The sequence below is a fragment of the Lichenostomus cassidix genome, chromosome 2, assembly GCF_008360975.1.
Source record: "Lichenostomus cassidix isolate B80296 chromosome 2, HeHo_3.0, whole genome shotgun sequence".
NCBI lineage: Eukaryota > Metazoa > Chordata > Aves > Passeriformes > Meliphagidae > Lichenostomus > Lichenostomus cassidix.
This window is the reverse complement of record NC_139482.1, coordinates 146,804,285-146,822,307: the sequence shown is the minus strand read 5'-3', so window position 1 is coordinate 146,822,307 and position 18,023 is coordinate 146,804,285. Positions and strand designations below refer to the sequence as shown.

At 41.5% G+C, this 18,023-nt stretch overlaps 1 protein-coding gene across 1 annotated transcript in view; it reads left to right on the top strand.

The window, feature by feature from the left end:
- Nucleotides 1-18,023, top strand: part of COL22A1 (collagen type XXII alpha 1 chain) — a 221,667-nt gene that overhangs the window by 110,733 nt on the left and 92,911 nt on the right. Inside the window, exons 13-18 of the mRNA XM_085053637.1 lie at nt 3,197-3,250; nt 4,744-4,797; nt 6,068-6,121; nt 10,627-10,680; nt 12,430-12,474; nt 16,894-16,947. Coding sequence (XP_084909763.1) covers nt 3,197-3,250; nt 4,744-4,797; nt 6,068-6,121; nt 10,627-10,680; nt 12,430-12,474; nt 16,894-16,947 — 315 coding nt within the window. The remainder of the gene's footprint in view (nt 1-3,196; nt 3,251-4,743; nt 4,798-6,067; nt 6,122-10,626; nt 10,681-12,429; nt 12,475-16,893; nt 16,948-18,023) is intronic.

Sequence of the window (18,023 nt, the reverse complement as noted above, 5' to 3'; positions counted from 1 at the left end):
AGCTGCCAGAGCCTACCTGTTCTCCCAGTGTGGTTCAGCCCAGAGTATTTGTGGACTGTGTCAGCTTGGCTGCTATTCTACTGCCCTGTGCTCTCTGCCTCTGCTATTTCTTTCTTATATTTACACATTGCTTGCAATTTCAAATGGAGCTTTGAAGCATAGTGGTTGTCATTTAATGTTTATTCATACTGTGTCCAGCAGTGACCCAAGCAGGGAACAAATGAGCGATGGTTGTAATTCAAGTAAATAACCATAGAACAAGTATTGAAAAGCAGAAATTGGCATTTGTAGAAATATGTAGCTGTGTGCTGAGTAATCTCTGTATCCTCACAGCCCACGGCAGTACATGACTTCAGTGCTTGCAGTACTGCCTGTCCTCCCCTTACACTTCACTGCCACAGTGCAAGAAAACTCTTCTGCTTTCTTTGGAACAGACTTGGCAAATCCAGGCTCTTTTGACAAATATTTTGTCAACTGTGAGCTAATGGTAATGTTTAATCCCTTGCTAACTTTGGTGGAAATGTTTGATTAAAGGCTGTGCAGCTCAGAGGGGGTAACAACACAAGTAGCTGTTTTCCAGTGGTTCGGGAAGGGACAGCAGGCTCATGAACTGGGAAAAGGAAAGTTCTCTTTTAAATCTGCTGCCTTTCCTTGAGCCTAACTGCCAAAGCTGTAATATCCCCAGCCAGAACTCCTCTTGGGCAACATTATTTTGGGTCCCTGTGATTTCTTCCTTGGACAATTTTGTCTTTCTCTAGCTTTCCATAAAAGTCATTTCCAGGATAGATGTGGCAGAAGATGCCCCCAATCCATATGTCCTGGGGAGAGAGAAGACCTCTTTTTCTAAACCAACTGACCTAACTGGAGGGGCTAAGGGGAAGGAACAGATACCCTTTGGATACACCAGGACTTCCCTAGGTCTTAGCAGCATGCTGAGGACAATACGTGGGATTTTGCCTGATTTAAAAAATCTGGTGGACAAATGAAAAGGTGATTGTTCTGCAATGCAGTTCACAAAACCAGCCAGTTAGGGGGAAAAAAAAAAAGAGTCGGTTAATGAAGTAAATTGCTGTGACAACATGACTCTGTTCCAGTTAGCTGCACCCTCAGCTGGGTTTTGGCAGCTGGCTGGAAATTTAGGGGTGCAAGATATTGGTTTCTCTCCCATCCCTGCCTGTCACAACTTCTTTGACCCTGTGCAGAGCAGCAGCACCAATGCCTCTCTGCTTTTCTTTTACCTCTGCTCACTCCTGTGAAGTCCCTATGAATGTGAGCTTTCGGGAACAGGCTACATGATCTCCTCTTGTGCTTTTCTTAAGGTTCAAACATCTGCAGAACCTTCCTTATCCTGACATGTTTTCCTGCTTACTGAGGGATACAAAACAGCCTGTTGGGGAAACGGGGTTGTTTAGCCTGGAGAAAAGGAGGCTCAGGGAGACCTTACTGATCTCTACATCTACTTGAAAGGAGGTTTTAGCAGGCTAGGGTGGCAATCTCTTCTCCCAGGTAATCAGCGACAGGAGAAGGTGAAATGGCCTCAAGTTGTACCAGGGGACGTTTAGATTGGATCTCATAAAAAATTCTTCACTGAAAGGGCAGTCAAGCATTGGAACAGTCAGCCCAGGGAAGTTAAGGAATCACTGTCCTTGGAAGTGTTGAAAAAGCATGTAGATGTGGCACTTGGGGACAGGTTTTAGTGGTGGCAGTGCTGGGTTAGTGGTTGGACTCGATCTTGAAGTCTTTTCAACCCTTAAGGATTCTCCTGGAAGTCAGCAGAAGGGGCAGGAGCTCTTCCCACCCTGTAGCCTTTTCAGTGGTGACTCCCCAGGGAACATTAAACCTGTCTCTAGAGTCTAGGTTGTTTCTGTGCAATTTTCTCCTTGCAGAGAAACTGGAAAAGCTGGTGGACACTCTCCTGTCCTGCATGAATATTTCTATGAGCACTGTGCTTCAAACTTATTGACTGCTCCTCAGACTAATTTGTTCAGCTTTACCAAGCAGTTGCTATTTCATAGAGGAGAGAAAAAAAAAAAGGCAAGAAGCTAATTAATGGACCTTATGAAAACTCCTTTTGCTTTGCATAGAAAAGACACTAATTGCTCTTCTACCTGTGTGACACACTTTGCCATGGAAAAGCAGTTCCTTCAAGTTATATTGACCTCTGAGTGCAAATATTTCCTCAAAAATCATGTTTGCTATTTGATGGGTTTTCTATCTCATTAGTGAGCCATTTGAATACAGCAGACCTGATTTTTATCACCAGCTGCACTGCAAATTCTGGAGTGCTTCATGAAGGTTGAGTTAACAAGAAATGTGATTATAAAGACTTTAATTTGCATATACAGCACAGACACTTTTTAGATACTATCTTTTATTTACCTTTAAGTGACAAATACACCTATTAATAAATAAGGCTGGATTTTGACTTGTCTGTTGTCTGGAATCTTGGCCTAGCAATACATTCAAGTCTGCTTAGACTAGACATACAGAAAAAAGTCCCAAATAAGATTGCATGTGGCAGACTTTGACCTGAATTTATCTGCATATGTAGATAGTCCCAGTGTATATACAGGCAACTTGGAAATACATGCATCAACTTTGTAGCCAATTTAATGGTCTTGCAAAAGGATTTTTCTGTGCTCGTGAGTTTTTACAAAAGCAGATGAGGAAAAAGCTCTCAGTCTTTTATCCTAACGAGAGAAGATAAAGGAAAAAACCTACAGTTTAATTTTTCCAACATTTTCCATGTCAATTTCCATGCCATTTATTTAAATTTAAAAAAAAAAAAATCAATCCACACCATTGGGAACATGGTATTATAGGTAAGTTGGCCATGCCGAACTTCAAGTTTTTGTGCTTTGGAATGTGGAAACAGGAGGGTTTCTCAGGGAAGTGTTGCTATGCTTCAAATACTTTTTTTTAGCAAGGGTAGGTCTCTAATCTTGCTCTTGGAAAACTACTGGTTCTGGATGGTAATTACGAAAAGGAGGGGCAGGAATGCATTGGAATGGAAAACTGAAAGTGAACCTGTTCAAATATGGGCAAGTTTCAGGTGACTGAGCACAGCATTGTTACAAGAAGGGTGAGAAGTTGGACTCAGTTCTCAAGAGATGACAATTCACTGTCTAAAATACACAGCTATACCACAGAATGATATGGCATTTGACATGAGGTATTTTTTCCATTGGTATTGTAGGGTGAAGAAGGGCTCCCTGGCTTTCCTGGTCTGAAAGGGGATAAAGGAGAAAAAGTAAGTCCAAGTCTTTATTAATTATCCTCTGAAAAGCTGAAGAGTTTATAAAGCTGTTGTGGAAGTCTAATGAAAACCAATCCTCCTCTAAGTCTTTTGTTTTACTTCTGTATTTTATTTTGTATAAGCAAGGTGCTAGGAAAAGGAGACTGATGTTACACTGTTTTTGATCAAAGTGCACCTTAAAGTTTTTAAACCTACTGATGATCCTCAGCCACATTTGACAAATGTGTGAAGAGCTCAAAGGCATGAATTTTGTCTAAACTTTGTAAAACTCCAAAATATGTAAGTGTGACAGAACAGGAACTCAGTGCTAATACACACAGAAACCCTAGTCTCTCTTCAATATGAGAACATAAATAACTTTTGGACTGTGGTGGCCTTTAGCTGTTTACTGTGTCATCATCTTAAAAAAAAAACAAAACAAAAAAATCCAGTACTGTGCTAGTTCTGTTGACTCGTATTTACTTTGGACACAGCTGTCAGAAATCCCTTAACCATGTTTTGCAGGAGGAATTTTAGGAATTCAAACTTTTCCCACCTCATAAAGTAGCAAGATGCCCCTTCAAGTAACACACAAAAACCAGTCCTGTACAATCACAGCCCGCAGTGGCATCTTCCAGTGCCTGTGTCTGTTTCTCATTTGAGCCTTTTTATATAACACACATAAGAAGAAAATGCTGCAGTGCCTAGAAGTGAAAATACTAAGCCAGTTCCTCACTGTGTATGTTGACTTGTTGTTTGTCTATTGTCTTCCCATTCTCCATTTGTTCTTTAAATTGCCAGCTGCAGGCAGCAAACTCGCCTTTTCTTCACATTTGCTGCAGTCCCTGTTAGCTGGGGAGCTACCAATCTCAACATATTTAGTTCCATTCATTCTGGTGCAAAGGAAGATTTTAAATGGCAACATTTTTGATTTAAGTGGTGTTTGGCTTTCTGTTTTTTTTTGTTTATTACACCTCTGCATATTCACAGCTCTGGGACTCACTTTCCAGTGGCCAGGGTCATTCTTGAGGAATGCTTGAGTATTTCAAGGCTTCTTTCCTGTTTGCTTTTAGGCTTACTACTTATGTATATTTTACCTTTGCCTAGAGGCTTCTGAGCTTTGGGATGGATGCTGTATAATCAAGGAGGAAAAAAAATTAAAATGTAATTTTTTGAGACAATGGAATTTTGACGAGAGAGGCTAAGGGAAGATGATATAATATTAAGATGACTCAGTCGTTATGTATCTAATTAGCTCCAGAGCTTTTATATTAATTTATTCTTAAATGAGTTAAGTGGCCAAGAGTGCCTAGTTCCTCATTAGCAGCTCATCAATCGTCCCTAGAGGGTTAATGTCAGCAGCAGCTCCTCCAGAAACTGTAAATAATAAATGTTTATGTCGAAATGTTTCTCCTTGTTCCTTATTCTTGCCTTGATGCACTACTCGTGTCACTGCACTTGCAGAGGGTGTTAATGCTGTGCTGATGATAACTCTGTTGTGTTTACAGGGTTCCCTGGGCTCACCTGGCCCCCCTGGGAGGGATGGAGCAAAAGGAGAAGCCGTAAGCCTTTTTGTGCCTCCCATGTAATCCTGCTTTTCAGTGCAAGGCAGGCAGTGGGAATCAATCTGCCTTGAGTGGAACACGTCTGGGGGATTTGTGTGGCCGTTTTAGGAGCAGCAGAAACAAATGGCAGGAGGTTAATAGGCCCAAAACTCTCCCTCACATGTTTGCAGCCAAGGCAGATGTCCTATGGATTAACGATCACTGCAGGCTCTGGGGCAGCTCTGTTGTCATTGATTAAGGAGGGAAAGGGAGCAGCCTGTGGTTTGGGAGCTGCTGGTAAATAGCTGCAGCTGCAGAGCCTGGGTTTGATGGCTGGCAAGGAGTCCTCACCTAGTGGAGATGGCAGGGGTTCATGGAACCATTTTGTACTTCCACAGCAAACGTGGGCTGAGATATTGGAGTCTTGGTCAAAGAAGCAAGGACCTGAACTCCACTTGTGCATTGATAAAAATTAAGAGAAGAAGAGGAGGTGCAGAGTTAGCTCAAGGAAGGATGCAATGTACCAAATACTGTCTGTAAGAGGACTACAGTTGAAACACAAAACTGCAAACACATTTTCCAGTATCTTACAGAAGTGTGTTTTAGAGCCTTACATCCTTTCCCCCCTTGATCAACATGCCCTAGAATTATCTTCAAACTCATGGCGGACCTTTGCCACCTTATTCACTGTCCCTTTGTGGCAGTCTGAAGGAGCTTGGGAAAGGATTCTTCATCTGGGGAGGGTAGGCTTACACAAAAGGAGTGGCACACAGAAGAAAAGCACTTTTCCTTACATCCCATTTTTTCTTCATGCCGCACTTCTCCTACTTTGGAAAAGTTGTGACAATTTTCTAATATTGCTACCAGAACTGATGCAACTCCATCACATCACACATGGCATGGGATTGGACGTGACATATTTGTACTTGCAGAATTCCTTACATGTTTATACACTGCGATATCACAATTCAAGAACAAATGCATTCTGCTGACTCCAAGGAATCCATCTTTGCACACTGTAATCAGTGCAAGCTGTTCACAACTTAGGGAACTCATTTCTTGCTACTTGGTTGTGTTTTGAGAGCAGATTAAGAGCTGCTTCAGTTTTCATTTTGTTTCTTTCTGCTTTTATTTTTATGAGAAAAACACACCGTAAACGTTCAGATCTCTGTATAACAGTACTCAGGACTGTCAGTATTTCTAACTGCATGTACTGAATGGTTTGAGCTATACCAGCCTTTATATATAACGGATTTGTGTTTACCAGCAATATTGCTGTTACTTGCAGGGTGAACCAGGACAGCCAGGAGCATTTGGACTGCCTGGGCCACCAGGTCCAAAGGTAAGCTTTCCATTTGTTCTTCATATGGGTGGGCATTTTTTTTTTTTTTACTTTTTATGTATATGTTGCTTGAATGACTCCTTGTTTATGACATTTTATATTCTCACTGGTGAATGAAGAAACCCAAATGCTCATTTTCATCAGGGGTCTGCTAAGATATCAACAATTATACAAAGTATGTAAAAAGAAGAAATAGCTTTTGTTCAACCAACAGTGTAGCTGGAGAAGGTGAAGAAAACACATTTTGGGGCACATAAGCCTTTTTTCATGTCTTCAGTAGCTTTCCTAACTCTCACAAAGATGCAGATGAGGATTATTATCCCTACTGTATGACTTGGGAAAAAAAAATCATGCAGAGATCCTAGCCTGGATGTTTCTGCCTATTTTGGGACCTCCAGTTTTGCACCAGTGAACAGTGGCTGAGTGATACAGAATTTGAGCCAGTGCTTATATCACTGGGTTTGCTTCAAACAAGGTGCTTCTGAATGCAGATCTGGTGAGACTTAGCTGAGCATCAGAAATGAATTTTGAAGAAGCAATTCAAAAATGAATTGTGAAGAAGCAATTCTTTAGCCTCCTTTCAAAGTCTCAGCTCTTCTTGCCTTGTTCCCTGGTTATTGAGGGGATAAAGACCCCTCAGGTGGTTTTGGTCTCTTTATTACAACACAAAAAGTGCACTGTGACAAGTATGTTTTTAGGGTTATCATGCACAGCAAGTTCAGCTCATCCTCTAAGAGGTGCTGCAGGGACAACAGTTCGATTGCCTGAATTAACTTCACCCAGTTCTGTTCCTGTACAAGCCAAGACCTTTGTGTAGCTCATCTTGCTGGAAGAGACATTTCTAGTCACTTAAATCTTGCACTAGTTCATGGATGCCTTTGTCCTCAAATAGGAGTTAAGCACCTCAGCACCTTTCTGGGTGTAGCCTTGACTGTCACTTGGCTCTGTCTGAGAGGACTCGAAGCAGATCATATACAGGTCCTCTGGGCTCCTCATGGAGGAACCTATGGAGATTCCTAAGGAGAGCCCTGTCTCCAAAATGTCCCTATGTTTTTTCACAGAGGGAAATGCTCACCATTTCCCAAAGTCCCACCACGAGGGTATCAGAGCTAACAGGGTGCTTGTGGATCAGCAGAATTACCTGGCAGCCATCCCAGGGTTCTCAGTGGAAACCCTACTGGCTTTGGCAGGGGACAAATGACACATGCAAAGCAGGATTGGGCTGAGCTGAGTGAAGGCACACTGAATATTTTGCCTTTCAGTGGGATTTGGATCTTGGATGAAATGAACTGAATTTATCACTCAAAAATGTTCGTCAGCTGCATCTCTCCCATCAAGTAAATAAATATGTATTTTCTCTCTGTCCTGCATGTCTCATGTGGTGGAATTACAAAGCAGCAGGCTATATGATGCTCTTTGTGGTATGAAGTTCCTCACACTTGCTTTGCAACGCTTTTGCAAACCAAGCTAAACTGAGGCACTTACACCTGTCTCAAGATGGACTTGATCCTGTGCCATATTTCCCACCAGGTTCATCAGGAACACGTAGTTCAGCCAAATAATGAGGCAGTGCTGAATAGAAGGAGTTCAGACTTTTGGACTGGGCAGAATGGGTGATGGAGGGGCTGGACCTAAAGACATCTGACTGGACAGGGTCAGGTGTTCCCAGGGAAGATGTGAGCTTGGCCGACCCCAGCCTCTCACAACACCTAAATATAAAATGATTGTGTGTTTTCACAGTGACTTGCATTTACCTCAGTGAATGCATTGGCTGTGTGCAGTGTCCTTGAGCTGGATTCTGGCCTGATCTATTTTAAGAAATGACCCTGACTTTGCTGACAGGGCTTTGAAATCTAAAATAGGAATCCACACTCCTTCAGTCCTCAGTATAAAGCCTGAGCACCTCACCAGTGTGGAACAAGGTGTATAAGGATGGGTGAAGTTGTCAATTAGACAGGTCACATCTCCAATTACTGGTGTAATGATTGTTTGGAGGTTTTTTTGCCAGATCACTTATTTTTGTCATCAGCATCAATACAGCAGCTCTGGACTCTACCCCAGGCTCCATGGAGAGCTACCTTGCAGTTTCTCTGGCTGGTTGGGTTGGGATCCTTCCTGGCTCAATCCATCTTCATTAGCATTGAGCCAGGCAAGCCCAGTGTGTTCTCAGCAATGACACTTGTGCCCCAGGAGATTCAGCCCCCTGTTTATCTCCCTGGCTTAGGAGCCTTTTGCTTCAGTGGGAATTGCCAGAACTTTCCTTTAAGAAGTTGTCTGTGATTTTTACAGACCTCATTAATTGTGTGAAGCTTCCAGTAGCACAGATAAGGGTCCTCCAGAATTCTGGTAATGGGATTTCAGTCCAAAGAGTTATGGAAATGGCTGCTGAGCCCATTAGGGTACATGGATAGGTTACAGGAATTAAATGGCCTTGGTATGTCATCCCTGGTTTTACTACTTTTGCAGCTCACTGATATCCCCAGGAAAGATTGCTCCTAGCTCAATGTCTTCAGCATGAAACTGTGGGGTTTGGTGTGGGTTTTTTTCTTTTTCATCAAACCTGGAGGGTAAACTTCACTGCTCCCCAAGAAAAATGTGTGATCCTGCTGGCTACAAGCTGGACACAAAAAGAGTTGTCAAAGTCACCTTTGTGCTGAGGTGTTGGAACTTCTGGTTATAGAAGATGTCATGGTGGTCTGAGATGGCAAGAGGTATCCACTGGTCAGTGGAGAAAACTCCCACATAAATATGTGGGACCTGGCAGGTTAATTCAAATGGAATTTAGTGGGTCCAGAGAAAAAGGGCCATAGCTCAGAACATTCACTGGATGATGTTGTAGCAGGGAAATAAAGTTTGGGGTTTTGAGATCAGGCCCTTTAGCCTGCAATATCCTGCAGCAAATATTCAACCTTTTCCTTCTTTTTTTTTTTTTTGCCTGTATCTCTAATAAAAGGATAAAGAGGTTTTTTGTGGTTGTCATTGCTGTGGCACAGACATAGCTATAGCATTCCCATCTGAACTGACAGTTATTTGCACTTAATAGAAAAAGCAGAGGGAGAAGGGGAAAAAAAATCAATCCTTTGAAATAAAAACTATTAGGTAAGAGTTTCATTTTGACAAATTTCTTTCTTGCTTGCTTGAGCTGTCGAAGGTCTCACGCTTCTCTGGTTTACCAGACATGATCTCAGCACAGGCCTTGAGTGGGTTCAGCACATCTCACCCAGACAAACCCAGTTTCTCTGTAACTTTTGCTGTGTGTTACAACCACATTTTATATAACAGTTCTGAGTTGGACTTTTATAATTTGGACAATTTGGAGCAGGACTCTGTTTCTCTTGGGGTTTTGCCTAGACTTTGGTAGCAGTATTTTTCTGCAAGCTGAAGGAGAGATTTAGGTGCATGCCTGCTGATCTTACTCTGCTATTAGAGGGCTTGCAATGCTTCCTGACCTTGCAGAGGTTCTCACATGTCTGATGATGTAAAGATCCCAGAGCCACCTTTGCTTGTGCTTGAACCCTGCTCTTGTTAACATGCATTGGAGGAAAAAAAAAGCCTGTTCTGCTACTAATTCATTGCAAACACATCTTGCATTTTTAATTTTATTAACTTTTTAATATGAAAATTCTATTAATATGAAATGTAGACATTATTTTAAATTTATTTTAAAATAAAATCTCTATGTGTTTTGAAGCCTTATCCATTACAGCCACTCAATTAGGGTTAGTCAGGAGTTAGACAGATGAGAGTGGTGAGAAAGGGGAAGTGATATAAGTAAGAAAATAATCAATCAAAAACGTGATATAAAATGCCAAACCAGTTCTCTAGGTCAGCTTGCCAGGCCGAGGCTGTGTCCATAAGATGACTCAGAGGACTGAGCCTGTTCAACTGAGGATCCAGATAATTTTAAGGCATTGTAAGACACATAAGAGCACACAGTGAGTGCTCTCCATTTTAGTGTACCTTCTCCAGAGAGAGTCAGTGTGCAAGCAGCAGAAGGACTGATGAAATGTACCTGATCCTTTTGCATTTTTTCTTCTTAAAAATAATTATTGGAAAATGTAGCTCCAATCTGTTTCCTTTCATTTACTCTTCAAAACATGAAGACTGCAATCATTTTGCAGCAATGTATAATTTTGCTTTGTTTCATTAACACTGTGCTCAGGAGCCAAAACAGTTGTGTGCAACAACTGACATTGCCAAACCTTCTGAGATAACCTGTAGAGAAGCTTGTATGGGACAGTTTGCCTTTGTAGGTTAAGTCTGAAAGCAGAAGGATAAAACTTGCTAATGTCTGAGGGGACAGAGGAAAATACTGGGGTGTCATTTTGGGTAAGTAGCTGGAAAGTCAGACATTAGTCCTGTATTAGCCCTGAGAGAGTCAAGAAGCCTCAACAGCTCAATGTGAGCCTGCAAGGGCAACTTAAATTTCTGACTAACTAATTTTATTCTTGATCTTTAATGTGAAAGAGTTTCTGGTGGTTTACTGTATCTCATTTCCTCACCAGGGATCAGAGGGAAAACAGGGTCCTCCAGGAATTAAAGGCTACGTAGGTGCACCGGTAAGTCGTGGCTCTTGTTCAATTTCTGAAGCTCTAGAAACTTTCTTTACTTTTTCAGTGTGTTGTGCCCAGCTATATTTTTTTCTTATTAAGCAGTATGTACTCTGTCTGACCACTTATCTGCACTATGTCCAAGTGGTGAAATTTTCTTGACTTCACTGAGTTTCTTCTGTCTTCTTTAAATGAGAACAGACCTGTAGCCAGCAGAGAGGTGTCTGCAGAAATGACATGATTACTGAGATAACAGCTGGTGATTCTGTGATGCTCCCACTGTAATGCAATTGCTTTGGTCTGTGATGATGCACCATTTATACGATGCTTGAAAACACAATCAGAACACCAAGAAAAAATACCACCTCTCAGCAAGTTTCCAATCATATTTTCAAAACTCTCAGAGAATAAATAGCCTTTGGGCTCAGGGGACAAACCTGCATTGAATGAACAGAAAGCAAGACCAGCAGAGGAAAGATTCATGGACCTCTGAGAGTGGGCCCAGAACAGGACCATGGAAATGGTAGGAAGGCTGGAACATCTCTCCTTATGAAATAAGGCTTAGAGTTGAGATTGTTCAGTTTGGAGAAGATTCCGAGGAGACCTGACTGTGGCCTTTCAATAGTTAAAGGAAGCCAAAATTTTAACAAGATCTGTTGTGATAAGACAAGGGATAATGGTTTTAAAGTAAAAGGGGTTAGATTTAGATTAGATATAAGGCAGCAAGTTTGTACTATGAGGATGGTGACACTCTGGAACAGGTTGTCTGGAGAGATGGTGGATCGTCCATCTCTGAAAACATTCAAGGCCAGCTTGGACTGGGCTCTGAGCAACCTGTTCTAGTATAAAATATCCCTGCCCATGTAGATGATTTATGTAAATCATCCTAGGGCCAAATATATCCAGACGTGGAGCTCTCATTAGCTTGAGCTAAGACTCCACTATAGTGTAAAGTAAACTGGAGTTTAAATTATTAGAGCAAGAAGCACTTTAAGCTTTGGCAGTTCTAGAGAGGTCATTACTTACTGAGCATATTTGTCTCTCTATAGCTATTAGTTGATTGCTCAGTTTCTACAATAAAGGTAAAATACAAGGTGTTTGCTGAGCCAAGGGAGGTGAAATCTTTTGGTGCCCATCAAGTTGATTGTCTGTGTTTGTGCCACATCAAACCAAACTGAGCAATCCTTCTGGTGTAGCTGGGAGGAGATGAATTAAGCAGTCCTGAGGAACACTGGCATTGTATTCACAGCACAAAAATGTGCTGGGCCCCCAGGACAGAGTGTATCCAACCTTTGCCAATTCTCAAATCTACCTGCTGTCTGGCTGGCTACCACATCCAAACCACCAGGAATGGGAATTCTTGCTTGTTTATGCGATAGGTTTTCTCATCTTGTCCTCTACCAAAGTTCTCATTGTTTACAAGAAACATGAAAAATGCAGAGCATTGGTTGTTTTCCAGACCATCTGCAGCTGTGGTGTGTTCCCTGTCCCTCCACTCTGCTGTTGGCAGGAGGGTCATGTGTCTGCAGGCAATATAATATTACAGATGTTCTTGGGCTCACAAGCAGTCCCTGCTCTGTGAGTCTGCTTAGACCATGCCTGCGGCCAACTCTGAGGACTGGCAACACAGAAAATGTCCTTGAGGTTCCCTTGAATAGCTTGTGCAGATGTGCACACTGATTTGGTGACTAATTACAGGAGGTAACTATGCCTCTACTTGGATTTCGCTTTATAATCTCTGTTTCTTTTTATTTTTAGGGTCTACAAGGAGAAAGAGGAGAAAAGGGAACACGAGGAGACAAGGTATTCCTGCTGCATGCTAGGAAAAGCCAGGCCTTTCCTTTGCCCATTAGGTGAGGTGGGCTGCCACCAGCAGCTCTCAAGGGGGATGAATGATGGGAGTTTCCTCACCATGCTGCATTTCCAAGTGCTTTCCACTCCCATGGGTGTGCAGGAGGGCTTTCTGGATCTGTGCTGTCTGCTAAGCACACATTCAGGGAATTCTTGTCTATGTGTAGCCAGGGATGGAGGAGAGAGAGGAGAAGAGGAGTGGAAGGTTGCTGCTGTGGAGATCTGGAGGCGTGTCCACATTGTGTGCGCCACCTGAGAGTTGAGAATGACCACTGACTACCACTGCCCATGTCCGCATCCAGCATTTTCTCATCTCATTCAATTTTCTCACATTATCCAGCTTCCTATGTTTCTTTCTTCTCCCATTCCCATAAACTCACCAGTAGCAAGTACCAGGTAATTTTTGCTATGTTAAAGGCTTCACTCAAATGGAGCTGCTTCTCAGTTCCATGTTCTCTCCTGACTGGGAATAGCTGTTTTACAGAGTACAGGTCACTCTGGGATTTGAACCATATTTGTGGCTCAAAGAAGAGACCAAGTGCTTACCATACCTGGAATAGGCATTTAAAATGAGAGCTGGGCAGGCACAAAGCCTTAGTTATTTCAGTTTGCTCATTGTGCTCAGAGGGACCTCAGATGTGCACCCACTTCAGCTGTAGACCTGCCTGGAAGTGCTCAAGGCCCCCCAAAAATGTCCTGTCTTGCTTATGACTCAAGCTGGTCCTGACACAGGTTTATCCCAGGGAGGGTCTGGCAACTTTGCCTGTGTTTGTGTAAAGGAGGCAGTCATCATCTTGCTGGCACAGCTTTGTTCCCATTTCTCAGTCTCTGTCTTCTTCTGGAGAGGAAACCCAATGATTAACACCAAACTTTCGTCTACTGGGAAAAACTATCAATAGATCCTTAGGATGAAATATTGTGCTTGTCTTTACCTTTCTGCTGTTTTGGATGAAGTAGCCACGATCGTATTTTGTATTACCTCTTCTTGTTATTGCAGCTAGAGCAAATAGCTGGATTGTGCTTTATCTTCCTCATGCTTTTCCCTCAGCCCTTTGCAGAACTGGGTATGTGTCCTGTGTCTAGCCAGTGCCTCTGCTGCTTTTCCAGAGGCAGCATTGTCTAATCCGCTGGAATATTTGGTTCGTGGAAGAAAATCCATCTTTCTGACATCACTGTGATGGGAGAGGAAGCTAGAGCAGTGTGTGGGCAGGCAGCTGACTAAGTAGAGGAAGATTAAAGTGAGGAAGAAATGAATTAGGTTTTGTTTCATTAGAAGGATCTGCACAATTAGAGGTTCCCCCCAATCCTTTTTTTTTCCCTGAAGCAGCCAAATCTCTGCTACAACAATTGTGCTTTGATTTTTTTCCAGGTTTTAATGATGGTCTCAGAGCACCCACTGCCTTTGCTTTAACTTTTACCAGTCAGTAGTACTGTGAAAACAGTGGGCGTAAATTCGGTGGGCCAAATATTTCCTTGTCTGCTCTTCAGTCTGTAACTTGAATACTAACACCTACGCAACCTATGTTCCTTTGTGCCTGAGGAGAAAAGGGGTTATAATATCAGATGGGAGCACTAGTTCATGCTCTGAGTATTGTTCTACCAAGTCTTCATCCTTTCTATCAAAAAAAAAAAAAAGGCAAAATTATTCCATAAAACATATTGCTGCTTTATTTGTATATCCTGGGACCTTGGATGTAAATGCTGAGGTTTTATAGTGAGGTTTCCAAATCCAGTAGTACTGGCTACACCTGTACTTTAGGAAAAGGACTGCACCATATGAGGGATTTCCCATGTCTTTTTGCATCCAATGAGCTCATTGTAGACCCCAGGACAGACTCCACAGACACAAATGTGATGCAGTTGCCTGCTGCCATAAGCCATATCTGTATGTGATACTTGGCATGTTGATTTAGGCATGTCCAGCAGTTCAGTATGACAAGGGGCACTGCCTTTGCTGCATAATCCTGTGTCCATCCTATAAATAAACCCCTGTCTATTTTATTGAGGAGGGATTGTGTAAGGAGGCAGCAGGGCTGGTCTGCCACTGCCAGATCCCTCCACAGTGTTTATTTTCTCCTCCAGCCTTTTCCACGGCCCTATAGACTACTGGGTAATTATTTTTCCAACAAATCATTATCTTTTCTAAATTGTAGTGGTCAGATAGCAGCACTGAAGTTTAGGCAGAATTGTCATTTCCCCTGGTTGATTTGACTCTTCACCATTTTGTTCCAGTGGTTAAAAGAAGAAAAAACAGTGAAACATAGCAGAAGGAAATGGAGTCTTCAAGTGAAAATCTGAGAATGAAATTTTAATGTGTTTGTTCTTTCTGTTGGGAGAAAAGTACCTTTCACTGAGTAGCCTTATTTAAAGAATTGAAAAATAATAAAAAATATTTATAATGACAGATTTTTCTGAAGAAACAGCAGAAAACACAATCATTTGGAGTGTTTTCAAACAGCTTTTTTTTGTATTTGCTCGTATAAATAATACATTTGCCTTTCCCAGCCCCCATTGGTAGCAGTAAGAACATTGACACTTTTCTGTTTTGGCAGCTAAACCACCATGTGTGAAGTACTCATTGCTGCAGCGTATTGATGTTAAAAATTCTCCTGGGAACACACTGCACATTTTGTCAGCAATACACCAGGCTGTTTCTTACTGAAAGTCTTAAATTCAGGGTATTTGTACTTCAGTAAGTGCAAAGGAAAGCATTAATGTGGTAACTATCACCTCCAAAGTGAGTGGATCTGGCTGTCTGACACTGGTTTTCAGCTGCTTTCTATAGGATATGGGTGTCTCTAATTTCATTCCTTGAATACATAATTTGAAATAACGTCTGTGTTAGAAGATTGATAGACTTTCTAAGGAGGAAAAATAAATAGCGATTAGCAAATCCATTTCTGACTAGCCAAATCAATGTAGTTTACAAAAAAACCTAATTAAATCCAATGCTGTAAGTGTGGGTTTGCAAGTAATAACAGTAGTCGAACAGGGTTTAAGACATTTAAAAACATCTAAAAAGTAGCATAAAACTATTAGTTTTCTGTCACTGCTTGTACTTGCAGAATTTGCTTTTACATGCACATTCACGTTGACATTGGCACTGTGTGTGTTTCACAGTTTATATTCAGCTCTGTGTGCAGGATCCAAGCAAAATCTGTGTTTCATTTTACAGAGGTTTAAGGATCTTACAGAGTAAAAGAAAGTCCCTTTTTCTAGGAGTTTTTAAACTAAAGAGGTTGGAATGGTCAAGGGCCACAATCTCTAGGAGAAAAGTGAAGTTCAGCAAGAGTATATAATGGATAGTTATCTCTATCAAGAACCTTGATTATAAAATATGAAATATGTTGAGCTTGAATATAGAAGAACAGTAGAGATCAGGATCAGAATTCAAAATTATCCCATAAACACAATCCCCAAAAGCAGAAGATGACAGAGAAGGGGCATCTGTTTCATACACATAGGACAACAAATTGCAGTTATGGATTGGGAACAACTGATCAAGGAGCTTTGGTTTGGTGTAAAGTAAACATTATCCTGGGATTTAAACAGAAGGATAGTCTATAAAACAGGAAAACATATTTCTGCTCAGAGTTAGCCTCAGCTGTGTCAAGTTTCATGCACCTAGCTACAATGAAGATGTGGAAAAATTGGACACTGCACAAAGGGGAGCAACAAAAATGATCAGAGGACTGACAAAAATGCCCATGAAGAAAAGTTGAAAGTATTATGGTTGTTTAGTCTAGAGAAGTTTGAAAGGGGAGTTTTGTAAATCTTCAAATACATAACAGGCCATTGTAAAGATGAAGGAAACAGTCCTGTCTGGGGAGGGGTTTAGGGAAAGACTTACTAGTCTGGAATTGCAGCAAAAAAAATTCAGGCACAGGGGAAAAACTGTATCTTCAGGTAATAAAATAAAGTAGTGAAATCAACTGCATATGGACTTCGTGCACTGTCCCACTCTGGAGACATACAGGAACAAATTAACTGTTCCCCCAGGTTACAGAAAAGAAAGGTGAAAAATGAAAGATTTTTCTTTACTGGGTAAAGCTGACCTATTGCTGGATTGCTTCACTATTTTTGTAAAAGCTGTTCTGGGCTGTTATTCTCCTGGAGGACATTGTCCATTTTACATGAATCCACCTGAGCAGGCAGAGGAAGGATGCCATCATGGAAAGGTAGCTGCTTCTGGTTGCACCAACATTCTGTGGTACAAATGTGGGAACTTTACCCATTCTCTCTACTGGACTGGCTGGAATTTCTTTCCTTATTCATTACTCTTGGAGCAGATAACATGGACATCGCCTGCAAGGCAGTGACCTAAACACCACAGATTCGAGTTATAGTCGTTCTTTCTCTTATTTTTTCCAGGGAGACAGAGGCCTGGATGGGTTCCCTGGAAAGCCAGGTCTGGAGGGTAAACAGGTATGTGGCAAATGCTCAATAACTGGAAGTGTTTCTTTGGAACAACTGGAAGTTAACTCTAAAACTGACACGTATCCTGGGTGGCTGCTGAGTTAGGACAGGACTCCACTATGTCCCTATTCTGAGGATCTTTGTTGGGACAATTTTCTTTTCTTGTTTGTTTGGTTTTACATTTAAACTATAATGCAATATACACTTACAGGAAATGCCAGTCCTTTAAACGTGAAAGGTCAAATGTTTGTCTTAATTTTCATTAAATACATAAGAAAGCACTCATAAAAATTCAGTTGTTTAAGCCCACAACAGGAAAGGAAGATAACTGGATTTAATATATTGGGTTTGTTTTCAATAAAAAGGCTTGGAACTATTTACATTTTTAAGACAAGAGGAAAAACAGAAAATGGCCTAAAATATCAGTACATTTCTGCTGATCAGACACACAATGCTTTGTCTAAGACTCCTATCTGTAGATCCCACAAGACTGTTTTCATTACCCAAGGAATGATATGTAATGAGAGGCATCCTTTCCTTCCAATGATCCTCTGGTCTAAATAGCAAAGGACAGAGTAAGAAGCAGAGGCCAGGAGTGATTTGCCAAAAGCCGTGCAGCTAATCACTGCCACCTTTGAGCCTGAAGCCTCCAGGCTGCAGCATCTGCATCCTGCTCTGTTCCTCAGCCACGGTTTACCTTGTACCAAGAAGTGTGTGTCTAGTTAGTGTTTATCACTATCCTTGTAAGATGGAAATGTTTTCCGATGTTACAGATGGATAAAGAACTGGTTTATACTTGCAGCGAATGTAGATGAAATAGGAAATTGCAGAGGGATGTGAAGATGGATCCTTATTGTTTAGTACTTGAACAATTTCTCCAAGTGAAAATCTGTTACAGAAGTTGTGATTTCTGAAGCTTCTCTTCGTTCTTCATGTCTAGACACTTGGAAGGGCGAAATCTTCATGCCTGAATTTTGTACTAAATTTTGGGTTTGATATACTCACTGAACTGCAATTCTTCTGAAGCAGCTGAAATTGGATTGCTGTTATTGTGGCTGCTGTGGCATCTCCATTGTTATTCTCTT